The following is a 20,412-nucleotide window of genomic DNA, read 5'->3' as shown; positions in this document are numbered from 1 at the left end:
TGTGTGTCTGGCAGAGGGGGCAGCTCCTGACACTGAAGCCGGGATCAGCGTGGGAGCGAGGAGGAGAGGTGAGTATCGTGGTTTGTTTTTTTATATCTCTATCTCTCTCTCTATCTGTCTCTCTCTCTCTATCTATCTAGATATCTATCTCTATATCTATCTATCTCTATATATCTCTCTATATACAGTGGGGAAAAAAAGTATTTAGTCAGTCAGCAATAGTGCAAGTTCCACCACTTAAAAAGATGAGAGGCGTCTGTAATTTACATCATAGGTAGACCTCAACTATGGGAGACAAACTGAGAAAAAAAAATCCAGATAATCACATTGTCTGTTTTTTTTTCATTTTATTTGCATATTATGGTGGAAAATAAGTATTTGGTCAGAAACAAGCAATCAAGATTTCTGGCTCTCACAGACCTGTAACTTCTTCTTTAAGAGTCTCCTCTTTCCTCCATTCATTACCTGTAGTAATGGCACCTGTTTAAACTTGTTATCAGTATAAAAAGACACCTGTGCACACCCTCAAATAGTCTGACTCCAAACTCCACTATGGTGAAGACCAAAGAGCTGTCAAAGGACACCAGAAACAAAATTGTAGCCCTGCACCAGGCTGGGAAGACTGAATCTGCAATAGCCAACCAGCTTGGAGTGAAGAAATCAACTGTGGGAGCAATAATTAGAAAATGGAAGACATACAAGACCACTGATAATCTCCCTCGATCTGGTGCTCCATGCAAAATCCCACCCCGTGGGGTCAGAATGATCACAAGAACGGTGAGCAAAAATCCCAGAACCACGCGGGGGGACCTAGTGAATGAACTGCAGAGAGCTGGGACCAATGTAACAAGGCCTACCATAAGTAACACACTACGCCACCATGGACTCAGATCCTGCAGTGCCAGACGTGTCCCACTGCTTAAGCCTGTACATGTCCGGGCCCGTCTGAAGTTTGATAGAGAGCATTTGGATGATCCAGAGGAGTTTTGGGAGAATGTCCTATGGTCTGATGAAACCAAACTGGAACTGTTTGGTAGAAACACAACTTGTCGTGTTTGGAGGAAAAAGAATACTGAGTTGCATCCATCAAACACCATACCTACTGTAAAGCATGGTGGTGGAAACATCATGCTTTGGGGCTGTTTCTCTGCAAAGGGGCCAGGACGACTGATCCGGGTACATGAAAGAATGAATGGGGCCATGTATCGTGAGATTTTGAGTGCAAACCTCCTTCCATCAGCAAGGGCATTGAAGATGAAACGTGGCTGGGTCTTTCAACATGACAATGATCCAAAGTACACCGCCAGGGCAACGAAGGAGTGGCTTCGTAAGAAGCATTTCAAGGTCCTGGAGTGGCCTAGCCAGTCTCCAGATCTCAACCCTATAGAAAACCAGGGGAAGAGTCTTGAGGAGATCATTTGCATATTCCCAGTGCCTTCTGGGATAAGTGAAGAGTCTCCGCGAGCTCAACGATCACTGGGTTTTGGCCGTTGCAGCTGAAAAGAGGAAATCGGAAAACCAGGGGAAGAGTCTTGAGGAGATCATTTGCATATTCCCAGTGCCTTCTGGGATAAGTGAAGAGTCTCCGCGAGCTCAACGATCACTGGGTTTTGGCCGTTGCAGCTGAAAAGAGGAAATCGGAAAACCAGGGGAAGAGTCTTGAGGAGATCATTTGCATATTCCCAGTGCCTTCTGGGATAAGTGAAGAGTCTCCGCGAGCTCAACGATCACTGGGTTTTGGCCGTTGCAGCTGAAAAGAGGAAATCGGAATTTTGGCTCATCTTTCATCGTTTTTAAGAAATCTCAAGATGGAAGAGGCCAGGAGCCATTTGGTGAGCTGCATTTCTTGCTACATGTTCACAGATTTACCAGTGGAAAAGCCAAACTTCACATGCCACAAATGCAAGCTTGTGTCCCTGTTGGAGGAAAAGTTGCAAAATCTCGAAGAGAGGTTAGCTACGTTGAAGATCATTAAGGAAGGTGAAGAGTTCTTGGACAGAGCAGAATTATCTCTTCATGTTACAGAAAGAGAAGAAATTCGAAGTGCACCTGAAGAAACAGAGGAATGGAGACATGTGACCCAGAGAAGCAGGAGGATCAGGAGGCAGTCAGCACCCATACTGCTCAGGAACCAGTACCAGGCTCTCACGCAGGAAAACGATGAAGAAATACATCAGGATAAGACTTTGCCAACAAACAGCAACCTTGTACGCCCTCAGAGTCCTCCTGGATGGAGAAAGAAAAATGTTGTGAAGAAGAAACGGAGAGTGGTGGTCATGGGGGATTCCCTGCTGAGAGGAACAGAGGCCGCTATCTGCAGACCGGATATAACTACAAGAGAAATGTGCTGTCTTCCAGGTGCAAAAATTAAAGATGTGTCTGACAGGATATCAGGACTCTTCAGACCTACAGATGACTACCCATTCCTGCTACTACATGTGGGGACAAATGACACAGCAAGAAACGACCTGGAAATCATCTGCAGAGACTTTGAAGACTTAGGCAAGAAAGTGAAAGAACTGGGAGCGCAGGTGGTCTTCTCTTCCATCCTCCCAGTGGATGGCCATGGAACAAGGAGGTGGAATAAGATTCTGCAGGTGAACAACTGGCTACGTCGATGGTGCCGTCAGCAACGATTTGGATTTCTGGATCACGGAGTGAACTACTTATACGATGGACTACTTGCTAGAGATGGGGTGCACCTTACGAAGACTGGAAAGCATGTATTTGGAAGTCGCCTTGCTACACTTGTAAGGAGAGCTTTAAACTAGAACAACATGGGAAGGGAAGCAAAAGACCAGAAAAAGCCATACACCTGACAAATGCTATTGAGAACTCTGCTATTAGAAGTGGAAAGGAAGAACAAAGATGAAAGAATCTAATTAATAAAAATAATGGAGAAAGAGAAACCAATCACAAACTAAAATGTTTCTATACTAATGCACAAAGCATGGGCAACAAACAAGGAGAATTGGAACTACTAACACAGGAACAGAAATATGATGTAATTGGAATCACTGAAACTTGGTGGGACAATACACATGATTGGAATACAAGACTAGAAGGATACAACTTATTTGCAAGAAATAGACTTGATAAACGAGGAGGGGGTGTCGCATTGTATGTTCGAAACGCGTATATCTGCACAGAGATTGAAGCTTCAGAGACTGGGAGTTCTGTGGAAACTGTTTGGGTAAGAATACAAGGACAGAACAATGGAAAGGACACCATTGTAGGCATTTACTACAGGCCGCCTGTGCAAGCCGAAGATATAGATGAACTCTTTATGCATCAGATGGCCAAGTTCTCCAAAAAATATGACATAGTTGTCATGGGAGATTTCAACTATCCAGACATTTGTTGGGAATCTCTCTCAGGCAAAACTAACAGGTCAAGGAAATTCTTATCCTCTCTTGCTGACAACTTTATCTTCCAAAAGGTAAGGGAGAAAACAAGGGGAACTGCTACCTTGGATCTAATCCTTATAAACAGGGAGGAAATGGTTGAGGAGGTAAAAGTGGCTGGGACCCTAGGAGGTAGCGACCATGCTATTTTAGAATTTTGGATTACTAGAGGTGGAAGACCTGTGAAGACTCAGACGTCAAGGTTAGATTTCAGAAAGGCAGATTTTAAGGGATTCAGAAAGAGAATTGGAGGGATCCAATGGCTGGATATCCTTAAAGACAAAAATGTCCAGGAAGGATGGGAAATCTTGAAAAATGAAATTCTCAAAGCACAGTTGTTAACAATTCCGAAAAGAGGGAAGAATAGGAAGCATTTAAGGAAACCAGGATGGATGAACACAGAACTTAAGCACATGCTAAAAAGGAAGAAAAAAATGTTTATAAAATGGAAAGAGGGAGGCATATCTAAAGAAGAATATAATGCTGTCTGCAGAACCTGCAGGGCACAAATCAGATTAGCTAAAGCTGAAAATGAACTGAGGCTTGCAAGAGATGTCAAAAGCAATAATAAAGGATTTTGGGGATATGTCAAAAGTAAAAGAAAAGTCAAAGATGCTATAGGATTTTTACAGGATGAAAATGATGAAATGGTAAGACAGGATGTTGAGAAGGCTGAACTTTTAAATTCCTATTTTGCATCTGTTTTCTCTCAGAAAGGAAATGCAACATCAACTGTTATTCACTGTCCTATTAAGGGAATAGAAGAATCCAGGATATCTATAAACAGAAAGATAGTGAGGAAACACTTAGCTAACCTAAATGAATTCAAGTCTCCAGGTCCAGATGAATTACACCCCAGAGTACTGAAGGAGATAGCAGAAGAAATTTTTGAACCCCTCTCCATAATCTTTGAAAATTCTTGGAGAACAGGAGAAGTGCCAGAAGACTGGAGAAGAGCAAATGTTGTTCCTATCTTCAAAAAGGGGAAGAAGGTGGACCCAGGCAACTATAGGCCGGTGAGTCTGACTTCTATACCAGGAAAGATCTTTGAACAAATTATTAAACAACATGTATGTCAATACCTGGATAAGAATGAAGTGATTAAACAGAGTCAGCATGGGTTTGTAACTAATAAGTCATGTCAGACTAACTTAATTTCCTTCTATGACGGTATCACTGATTGGGTGGATCAAGGAAATGCTGTAGATATAGTATATCTTGACTTCAGCAAAGCATTTGACAAAGTCTCTCATACAATCCTTATTGAAAAAATGACTAAGTATGGAATGGACAAGGCAACTGTTAGGTGGATTCATAACTGGCTTAGTGATCGGACCCAAAGAGTGGTCGTAAATGGCTGCACATCCAGTTGGAAGAATGTCTCAAGTGGGGTACCACAGGGCTCTGTCCTGGGCCCTGTATTGTTCAACATCTTTATCAACGATTTAGATGAAGGAATTGAGGGTAAACTGATTACATTTGCTGATGACACAAAGCTAGGAGGGATAGCTAATACTAGAGAAGAGAGAGAGAGGATTCAAAAAGATTTAAATAAACTGGAGCAGTGGGCAGCAACTAACAGAATGGTTTTTAACAGGGAGAAATGCAAAGTACTACATCTGGGCAATAAAAATGAAAAAAGCATATATAGAATGGGAGGAATAGGGCTAAGTGACAGCACATGTGAAAAAGACTTGGGTATACTAATAGATCACAGACTGAATATGAGTCAACAGTGTGATGCAGCAGCAAAAAAGGCAAATGCAATTCTAGGATGTATTAACAGAAGCATACAGTCTAGATCACGTGAAGTCATTATTTCCCTCTACTCCTCTTTGGTCAGACCTCATCTGGAATATTGTGTCCAGTTTTGGGCACCACATTTTAAAAAAGACATCAACAAACTGGAGCAAGTTCAGAAAAGAGCGACCAGAATGGTGACCGGTCTGCAAACCCTGTCTTATGAGGAAAGGTTGCAGGATTTGGGAATGTTTAGTTTGCAAAAGAGAAGACTGAGAGGAGACTTAATAGCTGTCTACAAATATCTAAAGGGCTGTCACATTGTAGAAGGATCAACTTTATTCTCATTTGCACAAGGAAAGACTAGAAGCAATGGGATGAAACTGAATGGGAAGAGACACAGATTAGATATTAGAAAAAACTTTTTGACAGTTAGAGTGATCAATGAGTGGAACAGGCTGCCACGAGAAGTGGTGAGTTCTCCTTCAATGGAAGTCTTCAAACAGAGGCTGGACAGACATCTGACTGGGATGATTTAGCGAATCCTGCTTTGAGCAGGGGGTTGGACCAGATGGCCCAGGAGGTCCCTTCCAACTCTACGATTCTATGATTCTATGATTCTATAAAACCTTTGGAGGGAGTTGAAAGTCTGTGTTGCCAAGCGAAAAGCCAAAAACATCACTGCTCTAGAGGAGATCTGCATGGAGGAATGGGCCAACATACCAACAACAGTGTGTGGCAACCTTGTGAAGACTTACAGAAAACGTTTGACCTCTGTCATTGCCAACAAAGGATATATCACAAAGTATTGAGATGAAATTTTGTTTCTGACCAAATACTTATTTTCCACCATAATATGCAAATAAAATGAAAAAAAAAAACAGACAATGTGATTTTCTGGATTTTTTTTTCTCAGTTTGTCTCCCATAGTTGAGGTCTACCTATGATGTAAATTACAGACGCCTCTCATCTTTTTAAGTGGTGGAACTTGCACTATTGCTGACTGACTAAATAGTTTTTTTCCCCACTGTATATCTCTTTCTCTATTATCTATATCTATCTATCTATCTCTATCTATTATCTATCTAACTATCTATCTGTCTCTATATCTATCTATCTATCTCTATCTATCTATCCATTATTTATCTCTATATTTATCTCTCTATCTATCTATATCTATCTCTATCTATCTCTATATCTATCTATCTCTCTCTATATCTATCTCTCTCTATATCTATCTATCTCTATATCTAATGCTATGTATCTATCGCTCTATCTCTATAGCTATCTATTATCACTATATCTATCTATCTCTATATCTATCTTTATATCTATCTATTATCTCTATAGCTCTATCTCTATATCTATCTAACTCTATTTCTATCTAACTCTATATCTATCTCTATATCTATCTCTATATCTATCTCTATATCTATTATCTCTATATCTATATATATATCTGTAGCTATCTATCTCTATATATATCTCTATATTATTATTATTATTATTATTACTATATCTCTATATTTCTATCTATTATCTATCTCTATTATCTATCTATCTATCTCTATATCTATCTATCTATCTCTATATCTATCTTTCTATCTATAGCTATCTATCTCTCTATCTATCTATCTATCGTTTATCTATCTATCCATTATCTATTTTCTATCTATCTCTATATCTATCAATCTATCTCTATATCTATATTTCCATCTATATCTATCTTTATATCTATCTCTATCGATCTCTATCTATTATCTATCTCTATCTATCCATTATCTACTATCTATCTCTATATCTATCTAATTCTACATCTATCTTTCTATCAATATCTATCTAACTCTATATCTATATAGCATTATACCCTATGAGGGGGCAGCATTATACCCTATCAGAGGGCTATATTCTATGAGATGGCTGCATTATATTCTATGAGGGGGCTGCATTATACTATATGAGGGGGCTGCTTTATATTCTATGAGGGAGGCTACCCCAATTCCTGCTACATAATTAAGATTTGTACTACTTTATATTATACCTTGATATTAGTGTGTTTTACCACACAATTGGTGGTCTTGTATTTATTTCTATGTAGCTACATAGTGGGCCCCAAGAATGATTTTCTCTGGTGGGCCCAAGGTGCTCCAGTCCGACGCTGTTTACAACTGTGTTTGCTATGCTGTAGCTGCCTTTACTCAGGGCTTTCAATCTTTACACTGCAATCACCTGTGCTCTCTGGGACTTCACACTAGCATTTCATCCACCAATTATAGAGATTCACTCTCTCTGGTAGGCATTAGGCCTTAGATAGCGTTCACATGGGCAATGCAGTTTTGGTCCAAACACTTGCAGTTCTTATTACTTTCCACAAGTTGCACAGCACCAAAATAAATTCATAAACATAAAACCTTAGCTTTTCCAGGGGCTAACTAAACAGAACAAACCCTGGCTACTCTTGTGCGGCAGATTACAGTCTTTTCTCCCAGATCAGACTTCATACGCAGAAAAGGCACAATCCCACCAGTTGCAGTATCTCCTTCAGCCCAATCAGCTTCCATTGCCAAACAGAAGTGTTCAACTCTGGGCACAGTTTGCACTGAACAGGCTGCAGCTTCCACTTGGTTCTCTGCAGCTCTCACAGACTGCTTAGCGCAGTCTCCATTCAAAAAGAGACCCCCGGTATGTCTCTCTCAGCTACAGCTCACATTTTGGCTGGTCACTCACCAGCAGCAAACTCAACTCTGCTCCACATCCAGCACAACCAATGAAAGACAACCCGAAAACTGATCAATGATAAGAATAGTTAAAGACAGTCAGTTGCATCTAATCATGACAGTACATAGCCTGGATTTAACCCTGTCCTTCCCAGCTATGCTACAAGCATTAGAATCAATTTGTAACTTAAATGGGCTTGTTAATTTGGCTGGATTGAAAGACAAGGCACAGCTTATCCACAGGAGTGTTAATGCTCCTGGAGAAAAACAGATTTATTTTTCTGTAATCTCACACATCCCATATTAGGGTGGATTTATTAACCAGAAAGAAGAAATAGAAGTCCTTGCTTTATGTTTGCCAATCCTTCGAAGTCCACTTTAGGCTTTGGCTCAAGACTGCATGAAAAATCTCCCATAAAACTGTTTCCCACACTTACTAATTTGATCGTCAACTTATATAGCGTATTGGATATTTGTCCAAACTTTATACTAAAAGGAGGCCAATAGTGGCCTAAAGTAACACTACTAAGAATTGTTGACGTTAAAAGGGTTGTCAACCTTTAGGGACAATTTTTTTTATATGCAAGTGCATATAATCTGGGCTAAAAATAATGTTCTCAACAGGGCTTTATTAAAAATGTTGCACCATTTGCATTCTATAACCTCTTTCTTGCACTGTCCATTGCTACTGTAGCTGTAGAATGAGCTAACTGAGAATTACTCAGCCATCTATGGCTGCTATGCAAGTGGTTTTTTCACATAAAAAAGGCATTAGTCCAACACTGAAATGCATTGTGGAAATAAAAATAACTCAGCTTGGTCCCAAGCATTCTTTATTACAGCAGCGCAGAGTGTTTTAACTTTCTTATCTGTTTTTTTGTGCTCCTTTCAGTTGATTTATGACCACAAATCACTTCAAAGAGGAATGTACAAGAAAACAAAATATGTTAATGAAACCCAATCACATAAAATATGTTTAGCTCTAACTACAAGCATATAAGTGAAAATAAATTGTTCTCAAAGGTGGACACCTCCTTTAAAAGACCTCTGTCAGCATAGAATGACTATTTTATCCAAGTACTACCGCTTGGTGCACCATAGCGGAGCTAAACAATTAGGTGCCTCTTCCCACCTGCTTGTTTTTTTCATTTACACTCGCTGACAGAAGTTATGTCGCTTATCCATGTTATGTAAACAAAAGCTTTTAACCTGATGTTAAATTCATCCGTTGGTTGTATAAATTATTCTTTTGAAATCTGAAACCCTCCGAAATGTGGTTTAGGTTAAGAAAATAAATTGCCATCAATGCAGAAATATTGATCATTTAATGGACACAGAATGGTCAGATTTTGGCACGACAAAAGTTTTGTCGGCCACAGAAAGTAATGTGATATTCAAACAGTCTCTCTCACAGCCAAACCAGATCTCCCACTTTGCACTGATGAGGGGCAGTACCCCGAAACACAGTGTCTGCAAATGGAGATTCTGGCTTGGCTTTTATCCTAAGTCATGTAACTAGGCTCATTAAAGGGTCAACATTGACTTTTAGGATTGCTACCTCCAATAGGTGGCACTAGAGTTCTAGTCCTCTTCCTCTCTGAAGAGACAATTTGCATAATTAGCATTCAAACAAATAATTAACTTAAAATACAAATATATGTTGCATAACATTGGTGAATGAAGTTGTGGTGCTATTAGGGTCATATCTAATATTTTGAGTGAGTTCCATGATGTTGAAGGACTGCATCCATGCGGTTCAACAATGATTCATACAATTTATTAATGAAGTCATCAGGAATAGCAAAGAATGCAGTCTTACATGCCTCCCAGAGTTCATCTAGATTCTTTGGTTTTGTCTTCCAAGCTTCCTCTTTCATCCTACCCCAAGCATGCGCAATGATGTTCATGTCTGGTGACTGGGCTGGCCAGTCCTTGAGCACCTTGATCTTTTTTGCCTGGAGGAACTTTGTTGTAGAGATGGATGTATGAGATGGAGCACCATCATGCTGCAGAATTTGACCCCTTTTATGATTTGGAATATAAGAGGTAGCTAATACTTCTTGATATTTTAGGCTATTGATATTGCCTTCCACCTTGCAAATGTTTCGCACACCCCCATACTGAATGTAACCCCAGACCATGATCTTTCCACCACCAAATTTAACTGTTTTCTGGGTGTATTTTGGATCCATACGGGCTCCAGTAGGTCTCCTGCAGTATTTGCGGCGGCTGTGGTGTAATTCTACTGAAGATTCATCAGAGAAATCCACCTTCTGCCACTTTTCCAGCATCCATCTGTTTAGCAGGCTGTGGGACTTTGCAAATGCCACATAGTTTTTTATTTGCCTTTTGTTGAGTGCTGGCTTCTGGGCACTGATTCGACCATGGAGGCCATTTCGAGATAGAATCCTACAAACTGTTCTAGTTGACACAGGGACTTGAGGTAACCAGGCCTGTTGTAGCTCTGCTGCAGTGGAAGAGGGGCTTGCTTTGGATTTTCTAACCAACAAATGTTCCTCCTGAGCAGATGTCTTGCGGGGTCTGCCGGACCTGGGCTTGTCAAACACATCTCCAGTCTCGTTGAATCTTTTTTTAATTCTTTGTACCTGACGCTGAGACACATTAAAGCTGCCAGCCACCTCTGCACTGGATCTGGTCTTCAGCCTCTTGATAATCAAGGCTTTGGTCGCAGGGTGGATTTTTGGCATGTTGTCAGAGCTCAAGTTGCAGCTCAAGTGAAGGTCTGGGGTGCAGGGTTTCTTTTTATACACACCCACTAATTAACCGATCATTTACTGAGCACAGGTGAGGATGTAAACTAGGATTGGGTGCATTATATGACCAGGTGACAAAACTTTTGTCTTGCCAAAATCTGACCATTCTGTGTCCATTAAATGATCAATATTTCTGCATTGATGGCAATTTATTTTCTTAACCTAAACCACATTTTGGAGGGTTTCAGCTTTCAAAAGAATAATTTATACAACCAATGGATGAATTTAACGTCAGGTTATAAGCTTTAATTTACATAATATGGATAAGAGACATAACTTCTGTCAGGGAGTGTATTTCGCCCCTGTCGTCTCTATGAAGCCAGAATTGTCAGTCAAAGAAGGGGGGTGGAAACAGAGGAAAAACAAGCAGGTGGGAACGTGATGCACCGAGCGCCTGTACTTGGTTTTAATATTGATTCTGTGCTGACAGAGTCCCTATAACTCCACGTATGATGTGTCACGGTGATAACCGTTACCAGATATGGCAAATCTAAGTCCAAGTTAACACTACCTATCTATGATACATTGGTAAACGTAGGATCATCTGATCTGTAGGGAGGCTTCCATATGCATCAGATCTTCAGCTGGTCCCACCGAAATCAGTGGGTTTGGACGACTTTCAACTAGTGTATATGGGAACATTAAGTCTATAAATAAATCAATGAAGGGGTCTGGATCTTAAGGAGCCCAGAAGACAAATCCCCATTTATGCACAATAGACTGTGTTGAAGACAGGCCATCAATAAGGTGCAGAAGGTTAACATCCACGTACACTGGTATAGTTTGCTAGGTTTGCTGGCATACAGTAATATGTTACAAATTGTAGTTTAGTGGGGGTTTTTTACTTTCCATCATGATAGGTACATTTTGACTTGACCAACAAACTTCTGGACCGTGTCCGGCTCTGTGATAAAGGCAGCATGTAGCTATCACACATCGTATCCTCCCCAGCATCACGTAGAAAAAATAGAATGCATGGAGTTGGCTACATCCGAGTTTCATTATTTGTCTGGAGGGTGGAATGATTTTTTTCTGTGTTGCTTGTTGTGATGTGAACTTTGCAGCAAGTATCAGCAAATCTATGCACTTTCTGAGCATAGAATTACATAGAGTGGCCAAAGGGCAAAACAAATGTTCAGAAGTGCTGTGGTTAGTATACATATAAAGTCTTACACTACATGGCTAATTTGCCACGTGAACACTTCATTGTGACTAATGTTTAAGTATCACTGTGACTAATGTTTGACAATTGTGTATTCTCATGCAATGCTTTGTGATTGCAGCTATGAGAACTCTTCCCTGGAGACTGTGTTCACGCATGGAAGTTGGGCTACATTTTGGATCAAGGTGGCATCCTGTTGGATATGTGTCTTACTTTATTTATGGATACTTCTGGCACCAACGTGCTTTTCTGAAAATGGACATAAGCAAAAGAGTGGCCCACCACAACATATACTGAGGCGAAGACAGATTCGTAGAGTCACAGTGTCCAAGTGAAATGTCCTTATCTCCTCTTGATCTATGGACATTGTGATAGGGATTTATAACGGGCATGTGAGATCAATGGTTTAATCAAATGTGGAGATTAACACCAGGAAATACATGCCCAGGAATTGGATTGTTCCCATTTTCATTATATGGCATTGTGGAAGTCGAAGCAATCTGGAGCCGATACTGAGAGCATGGTGACAATAACACAGACTTTACAATGTCATGTCAGACTTTTTATTGGATATTAGTACTCTAGGTTCATTTTTGTGTTTGTTATATATTATATGTATGAAAGTACTAGAAGACCTACACATTACATCTACAGGAACTTTTATGACATCCCATTATGAATCCATGGGCATGAATATGGAGTTGACCCTCTCTTTGCAGCTATATAAGCTACCACACTTCTGGAAAAGCTTTATTCAAGATTTTGGATGGTATTTATGGGACTTTTTGCCATTCATCAAGAGGAACATTTGTAAGGTCAGACAATGATGTTGGATGAGAAGGCAAGGATCTCAGTCTCCAAAGGCAAGTTCTTCCTCACCAAACTCACCCAACCATGCCTTTATGGACTTATGTACACTGCTGCACAGTTATGCTGGAACTGAACAGTTTCCACAAAGTTGGAATCATACTATTGTCCAAAATAGTGTGTTCTCGTCATGTTGACACGTTAATGTTCTCCTGACATTCACCAAACTCAGACACATCCATCAGACTCCAGATAAAGAAGCGTGATTTGTCACACCACAAAACAAGTTTCCACTACTGAAGGGTTCCGTGGCGGCGTGCACCACTCCAGAACTTGCTATTGATCTTGGTGTATAGAAGCCTTGATTGTGGAACATTTAGGAGGGAAGACATTTCACGAAAGGCGGCGTCCTATCACAGAACTAAGCTTGAATTCAGCGATCTCTTTAGAATTAGTCATTATTTCACAAATGTTTGTAAAGGCAGACTGCGTGGCAAGGGGCTCGAGTTTATACACCTGTGGCTTTGGGAATGAATGGAAAACCTGAATTCAGAAGTGTGCCCAATACTTTTGTCTATATTGTGAAACAAGTAGAGAAAAATGGTAGCTTCACAATTTGATTTAGCCATGAAATTTGGACTACTTAGAGCCACAACTAGCTTTCACTAGTTCAGATCTACATATGAACTAACAGAACAACGCTACTGATCTCCACGTACATTGCGGCTTGTGTTAGCAGAACTAGCTAACCATATAACAATACTTTTAGAATATATGTGTACATGTCTTAAGTGCATTTCATTGGGGGTCCCTCCAAAGTCCAATAACTTAGGCATCACTGATGAAAATATAATGAACTGCCCCATATACCCAGAACCTTCAAAAAAGTACCCCAAACTCCCGAAGTGACTAACGCAGCTTATTTAGGTTTGTATTTGTAACTCTATAGTATGCGTGTTGTGCATTTCAGTGAATGACTTTAGTAATTTCCAAAATATTATCCTTTTTTTTGTCCCAAATGCCAAATATGTTTTAGAAAGAATGTGTCCTGAGACCAAGCAGTGTAGAAGTGACGCCTACAAGCAACACAATAGGACAAGCTGTGCAGTCTGCATACCTCTGCTCTCAGCTATACATAATGGGATTACTGCACCAAAGCTACCTGACATGTCCCATGAGAGCCCCAAGCTAAAATCCAGGGAGAGAATTACCTTGACTTGCAAGGTCAGGCAGGATCTGCACTGAAATATCGTTAGAGCAGTTGTCGTTTGTATAGTTGGGGAATCAATGTCTATTATTTATAGCTGCCGTGACGGGACGGAATACAATGACTGTTTACACGGAGTCATGACAACACTTGTCATTCTGTTGTATGCAGATATATTGGGAAAAGGGAAATGTCCATTTGCTTGTTTTGTTGCTTAGGCTCCAATTAGCATTATGCAGAGAATATCAGGCTTTATGATGCTACAATCCACACGCTAGTCTTTTATAACCGTGAATGGTCAGAAAGCTTCAACTTCAAGGCATTTCTTAATTAGGGGTTACATTAATCAAAAATAGTTTTCTTTTATTTATAAAGTAACAAACTGATGGCGCTAATGAGAAAAAAAAAAAATAGGACCACCCAGGATAATTCTGTTTAGCATGGGTTTGTGAGCCAGGATTTTGCTTCAGATGACTTCGCTATAACTTTCATGACTAGGTAAAGTTCTTATAGGAGTTGTAGAGGATTTGGAAATCATTGCTGCTTTCTCCCAAACTAGTGTCACACTGGCTCACAGGTTGTATGCAGGGTTTCACTCCAGCTCTATATTCACTTCAGTAGAACTTGGCTCGGACGCTTACACTTTTGTGGATCTATTTGTGGAGGAAAGCATCCATGTTTTGGTACAACCACAACTATTCACCTGTATCGAGCAAAAAATTTCAGAATAATCAAAAATAATAAATAATCTGTTAAACACAAGAGGTGTGCAGTATCTATTATCTCATATTGTATGCACAACGGTCTCAGATAGCACTCGGCCCAATGTTATCTTATGGGACACTGCAGATCAGACTTTCCTTTTCTCACTTCCGATTTGGCATGAGAAAACAATCACAGCATGCTATGAGTTGCTCGGCAAATCGAACCACGCACACCCATACAAGTCTATGGGTGTGTGTAATACATGAGACTGCATTCAGATGTCATACGAGTGCAGTCCAATGTGCAGGAATAGAAACAATGGAGAAGATGTGGAAATTACTGTAAGTTCTCCATTTTCTCTGCACCTATGCTGCAGTTTTCTCGTGTGAAAGAATCGGATCACAGTAAAAGGACACTGGGCTCAAACGCTGACAGTGTGATTAGCAGAATCGGCCCGATTCTCTCACATGAGAAAATGTACGCTAGTGTGAGCAAACCCTAAAAAAGAGCCTGACGCCAGGTGAAAAGGAAACAGTTTTTACTCTTAAGGCCCCGTCTCACATAGCGAGATCGCTAATGTCACTGATTTTGTGACGCAACAGCGATCTCGCTACATGTGACACGCAGCAGCGACCGCCCCCCCGCTGGATATTGCTGATCGTGCGTGAATGTCCTGGGCCATTTTTTCATCATCGGCGTCCCGCTGGCCAGCATGCATCGCTGTGTTTGACGCCAATGAGCAACGCAGAACTTGTGATGCAGGCTGGAATCGTTCAGAATAGCTGATGTGTGACAATGCACCAGCAATCGTTATCAGGTCGTACCGTTGTCGGGATTGTTGGTGCGTCGTTGAAGAGATCTGCCTGCCTGCTTACAGCGACCATGTAGCGACGTACCAGTGATCCCTACCAGCACCAGCGATCCTTACCAGGTCGTATCGTTGTCGGGATCGCTGGTGCGTCGCTATGTGAAACGGGGCCCTTACTCTACTCCTGCTCGCCCCTATTTTTATTTTGTTTTTTTTTTCTTTGCACTTTTTTTTATAAATTAATGTTATATTTTGGCTATGTTCACATTAGGTGTTTTTTCAGCTTTTTTTTAAATGCGCTTTTATGCAAATTTTTAGCTGCGTTTTACAATACCAGCAAAGTCAATGAGATTTCAGAAATCTCATGCACACAGCTTGTTTTTCTTGTCATCAGTATTTTGTTCTTTGCATGTTTTTTTCCCACAATAGAGCACTTCTTTCAGCGTTTTTTCTGCGTTTTTCACCCGTTGAAAGTAATGGGTGGGGAAGGAACGCTGAAAATCTGCACCAAAAAAACACAGGTAAACTTTATCAGCATACACAAGACACAAATGCAGCATGACAAAAATGCAGGAAAAACTGCACAAAAGACGCAGCAAAAAACGCAAGGAAAAAACAAGCAAAATGCTGAAAAAATGTCTAGATTGAACATAGCCTTGCAGAAATACAGGCCCCCAAAACATCAAGACTGGTGTTTTATTTGTGCATCTACAGGTTGTGCAAAAATTTTGCGCCTTTTCAAAACCGTGCATATTGGTCACAATAAAAAATAAAATCCTAACTACTCAGGGGAAAAACAAGAATATAATACTTTGACAGGTCGTCTGTTAAGGAGTTCTCAGCTAAATCTCTGCATTTACTTTATGTGATCGCAGAATGCTAAGAGGGTGCAATATGTACACTGTCAGGTTTCAGCTGTGTCTTCTGTGGTTGTCACATGCCGACTCACTTTTTATCGGCTTCATCAACAGAACATTGAGTGTAGCTGAAAAAATTATGTGGTACACCTCTGCAAATATGGAAATCGCACACTAAACGCCAATTGATGGCAGGCATACTGCACATGGTCAGGATTTTTCAATCTCCATTGACATGCAGTGACTGCAGAAATTTATGAAGAGTCTGGAAAAAAAACTTTAAGCTGCATAGCTCCTAGGACATCCCCTTCTTAAACTGCATGTTTGGCCCCGATAAAATAATAAAGCCTATACTTACCTCCCGTGCCGGCGCAGTTCTCGCGATGTCTGCACACAGGGTCCCGGAGCTCGGATGCAGTGATGTGACATGTGACGCCGGCGCCAAATCAGCACTGGCGTCACTGTCTCCTCCTTCAGACCAAACTGAACATGAAGAGGAAGTCAGCGCTGCAACTGATCCCAGACTTCCTCTTCAATGTTCAGTTCGTACAAAGGCAGAGAAAGTGACACTATAGCTGACTGAGCGCCAGCGTCACGTGTCATTCCACAGCATAACAGCCCAGAGACCGCGAGTGCTGACACTTCTGCAACGGCACCGGCACGGGGGGCAAGTATAGGCTTTATTGTTTTACTGGGGCCAAACATTTAGTTTAAGAAGGGGTTGTCCTAGTAGTGGACAACCCCTTTAAAGAAAGGGGCAAAACAAGTAAGTAGTAAGGAGAATAGAAAGACCCAGTGGCTTAGTGGACAGGGTAACACGGGGGCTTGGAATGAAAGCAAAATATTAAGTGGCATGGATGGGTAGGGGCCTAGAGAACATGTCGGATGTCACAATGATTTGCATTATGGGGTTGGTGTCATTTTATAGAATTTTATAACATAGCAAGGAGTACCTAACTCAGATAACTAATGGAAGTATTGTTCAAAACCCTGCATTAAAGTAATAATTCTTAATTATAAAAAAAAGGCAGCAAGACGCGTTTTAGGTTTTACTTTTTTTAATAAATGCGTTGTAAAACATATTTCAGACATACAGCTTCACTCGCACTGACACTCACACCCTTTTACACATATCACCTTGTATAAATAGATATTCTTGCACACCGGTTAATGACGCCCGCTGCTTTAATAAGTGACGGTTCATTTGCCAAAGCATGTGAAAATAAATTATGCATACTGCATATGCATCTCTGTGTTTTCGTCTATAAATATATGGCTGAATATACATTTTAATACAATCTGGTATAAAACAGGACATCTAAAAAAGGGATTTGGTTTATAAAATGGAAAGAAACGTACATTTGTCAAATTTTATAACGACTACACCACTTATCAACATGTGCAGCCGTATAGTAGATTATACATGTATGCTATTGCTGTGTAATGTGGAGGACATGGCTGTGTCTCTGTCCACACACCGACCTGTGTATCTGCATATATTGTATTATATCCTGAATATAGGCACTATCTATTGAAAATAACGTCTCATGTATTAATTGAGGATACTAGTGTGGATTGCGCCTTCTTAGATATTTATCCCTTTAAGACTTCCACTTTAAGGCCGAGGTCACACTTGCGAGAAACTCACACGAGTCTTGTGTCTCAATATCAGGCACTGCCCCCAGCACTCAGACCGGAGCGTTCAGCTGCATAGAAATACATGCAGCCGCACACTCCGGTCCCGAGTGCTGGTGGCAGTGCCGGGTGTTGATGTACGAGTTTCTCGGCCTCAGGCAGACTTGCAACACGTGCCATTATAATTACATTATATGTCCTAGCACCAGTATGAAATATTACAATACATCTCAAATGTAGATCTGTCCAAAAATCCTTTAAATAGTCTATACAAGTGGACAATACATACTGTCTGTACATAGTGAAAGATTATTGGTTCAGTTTGGGGTGTATTTGATGCCCGTACTTGGCACATTCTTGGTCAAGGTCTCGAAGCATTTTGTCTTCCTTTGGTTTGTATGGACGCACAAAACTGTCCGTTTCAAGCAATATCCTGTTTAGAGTCTTTTCGTAGTTGACATGCCTTCGAGCCATGAGAATATATTCCCGCTTCTCCAGCAAACTAGGGCAATCACAGGTGTTTGGGACCCACATGTATTCCCGCCTCAGGACGGGGAAATTGTTCTTGTAGGTAATGATCACCTGAACATCATAGCGGGTCTCTTTCCCCACAATCCTTTTACTGACAATTCTCCCTCGGAACACTGCAAACATTCAAGCTTATTAAGACTGCAGCCAGACATAATGGGCGCTTCTGTTGGCAGAGGAATAAAGGAAAATCATCATGACTTACCGAAGTCCTTCTGACAGAACTGCTTGATTTTGTTTTGCCGTCCCTTGACTTTACTGCACTTTCCACATTTATCTGCAATTAGTAAATCAATCTGATGATTTCTCAAAAGAAGAAAAAACCTAACAGGAATATCATGGTTTAATCAGATTGTTATGCAGCACTTCCCATAGGATACGTAAGCCAGTTGTTGCTCTTAGGATATGCGCACACGTTGCGGACTCTGCTGCAGATCTGCAGCGGATTTGGCCCTGCGGATCCGCAGCAGTTTCTGCTGCGTTGTACAGTACCATTTTAGTCTATGTAAAAGAAAAACCCGGTGCACACATTGCGGATTTTTCAGCGCGGATTTAAATCCGCAGCATGTCAATTCTTTGTGCGGATTCCGCAGCGGTTTGGTTCCTGCTCCATGACAGGTGTCAAACTGCAGGGCAAAACCGCAGGCTAATCCGCAGTAAATCCGCAGATAAACCGCAGGTCATTTGACCTGCAGATTTACCTGCGGATTTAGACAAATCTGCCCGAAAAAATCCGCAGCAGAATCCGCAACGTGTGCACACACCCTTAGGTTTTAATGTTACAAGTCAGGATACAGTTTTACAGAAAATAGAGCCAAAGTATACACTAAAGAGATACCTAACAGGTGATCCTACCTCCCACCTACATGAAGCCAGCAGCCCAACAACTCTCACTGATGCTCGGAAGTTGCCAATTATGTGGGCAATGTGGCATCTGAAGAGAACAGTTCTTGGCAGAAAAAAAAAAAAGTATGGAAACTTTTTCCTCTTCTAACCAGGGAAGACTGACCATGAAAATGAGGAGATGAACTCCATATGTATCTACACCAATCTATTGTCCCAGGCTGTGCTAAATATAAAATTCAGAGGATGACATTAGTTGATCACCACTTTCCTAGATCAATGATGCCCACTCAGTGGTCCACACTTTGTTTTGGGTGAAAGGAGCATTTTCATCATCATCCATAGGTTAAATTGTAAAGGGATAGTAAAAACAAGCATGTGATTTATCTGTTACTAAAAATCCTCTCCGTTATCAAGAATGGAGGGATTTTGATTGTTATTGTTTACTGCCCATTGCCTAGGTTACCAGCGGCCACCTCTGCAATCTATCAGAGGTGACCGGTTTCCTAGACTAGGAGCTTGCGCTTAAAAGCTCTTTGTTATTGAGCATGCAAGCAAATGCTCTGAATCTGGACAACTGTATCAACTGCTCAGATTATAGCAGGACTTGGTATGTACAGTATGTTTGCAGTGGGGCAGACATAGAAGAGAGTCCCTGTGCAAGAACAGTATATGGGCCTCCTTCAAGACGTTTTCCACTACTTTAAGAATGATGACCTAGCGATAGGACACCGGGCACCCCCGCCGATCAGCTGTTCTCAGTGCCGGCGGCTATTCACATCAATGAGTGGATGTGCACTACCCGGCCGCGACCACTATTCCTTCGACGGAGCTGATTGCAGGGACTACTTGGTGTCTCACTCTCACCGCTCAGACATTGATACCCTATGCGAAGGATAGGCCATCAATGATAAAGTAGTGAACAACCTCTTTAACTCTCCTAAACAGGCTGCCCCAGCGGTATGTCGTCCCCTGGTTTGCAGCCTCTGAATGTAGAGATGTTGTTCTCAGTCATTCACAGTAAACAAATATCTTAAAAATGGAACTGAAACAAAAAATATATTATAGTGATGTACTAAAACAGAAAACCCTTTTAGTAGTAATTACATATATGTAAGCCTGATGTCACAATCTCCGAGCTATTGCGCCTACAGGACACTGATCACACATTCACCAGGTCACCAAAGACATTTGTATTTTTGTAAGCAAGAACAATTAATCCTTT

The 20,412-nt window shown here is 41.0% G+C and overlaps 2 protein-coding genes across 3 annotated transcripts in view; one reads left to right on the top strand and one right to left on the bottom strand.

Moving 5' to 3' along the window:
- The window catches only part of SERINC4 (serine incorporator 4), a 114,288-nt gene extending 99,715 nt beyond the window's left edge, over positions 1-14,573 (top strand). For both annotated transcript variants that reach the window (XM_073568613.1, XM_073568612.1), the window contains exon 13: positions 11,919-14,573. In XM_073568613.1, the coding sequence (XP_073424714.1) occupies positions 11,919-12,132 (214 nt within the window). In that variant the 3' untranslated portion in view covers positions 12,133-14,573. The remainder of the gene's footprint in view (positions 1-11,918) is intronic.
- Positions 14,574-17,221: 2,648 nt separating this feature from the next.
- The window catches only part of LOC141084136 (ADAMTS-like protein 5), a 124,833-nt gene continuing 121,642 nt past the window's right edge, over positions 17,222-20,412 (bottom strand). The window contains exons 12-13 of the mRNA XM_073568611.1: positions 18,550-18,621; positions 17,222-18,460 (exon numbers count right to left, since the gene is read on the bottom strand). Coding sequence (XP_073424712.1) covers positions 18,126-18,460; positions 18,550-18,621 — 407 coding nt within the window. The 3' untranslated portion in view covers positions 17,222-18,125. The remainder of the gene's footprint in view (positions 18,461-18,549; positions 18,622-20,412) is intronic.

Source organism: Dendrobates tinctorius, unplaced genomic scaffold, assembly GCF_039654945.1.
Source record: "Dendrobates tinctorius isolate UK_male_01 unplaced genomic scaffold, ASM3965494v1 ptg000022l, whole genome shotgun sequence".
Classification (NCBI taxonomy): Eukaryota; Metazoa; Chordata; class Amphibia; order Anura; family Dendrobatidae; genus Dendrobates; species Dendrobates tinctorius.
Note: the sequence above shows the minus strand (reverse complement) of the source record. Positions and strands in the feature narration are given on the sequence as shown.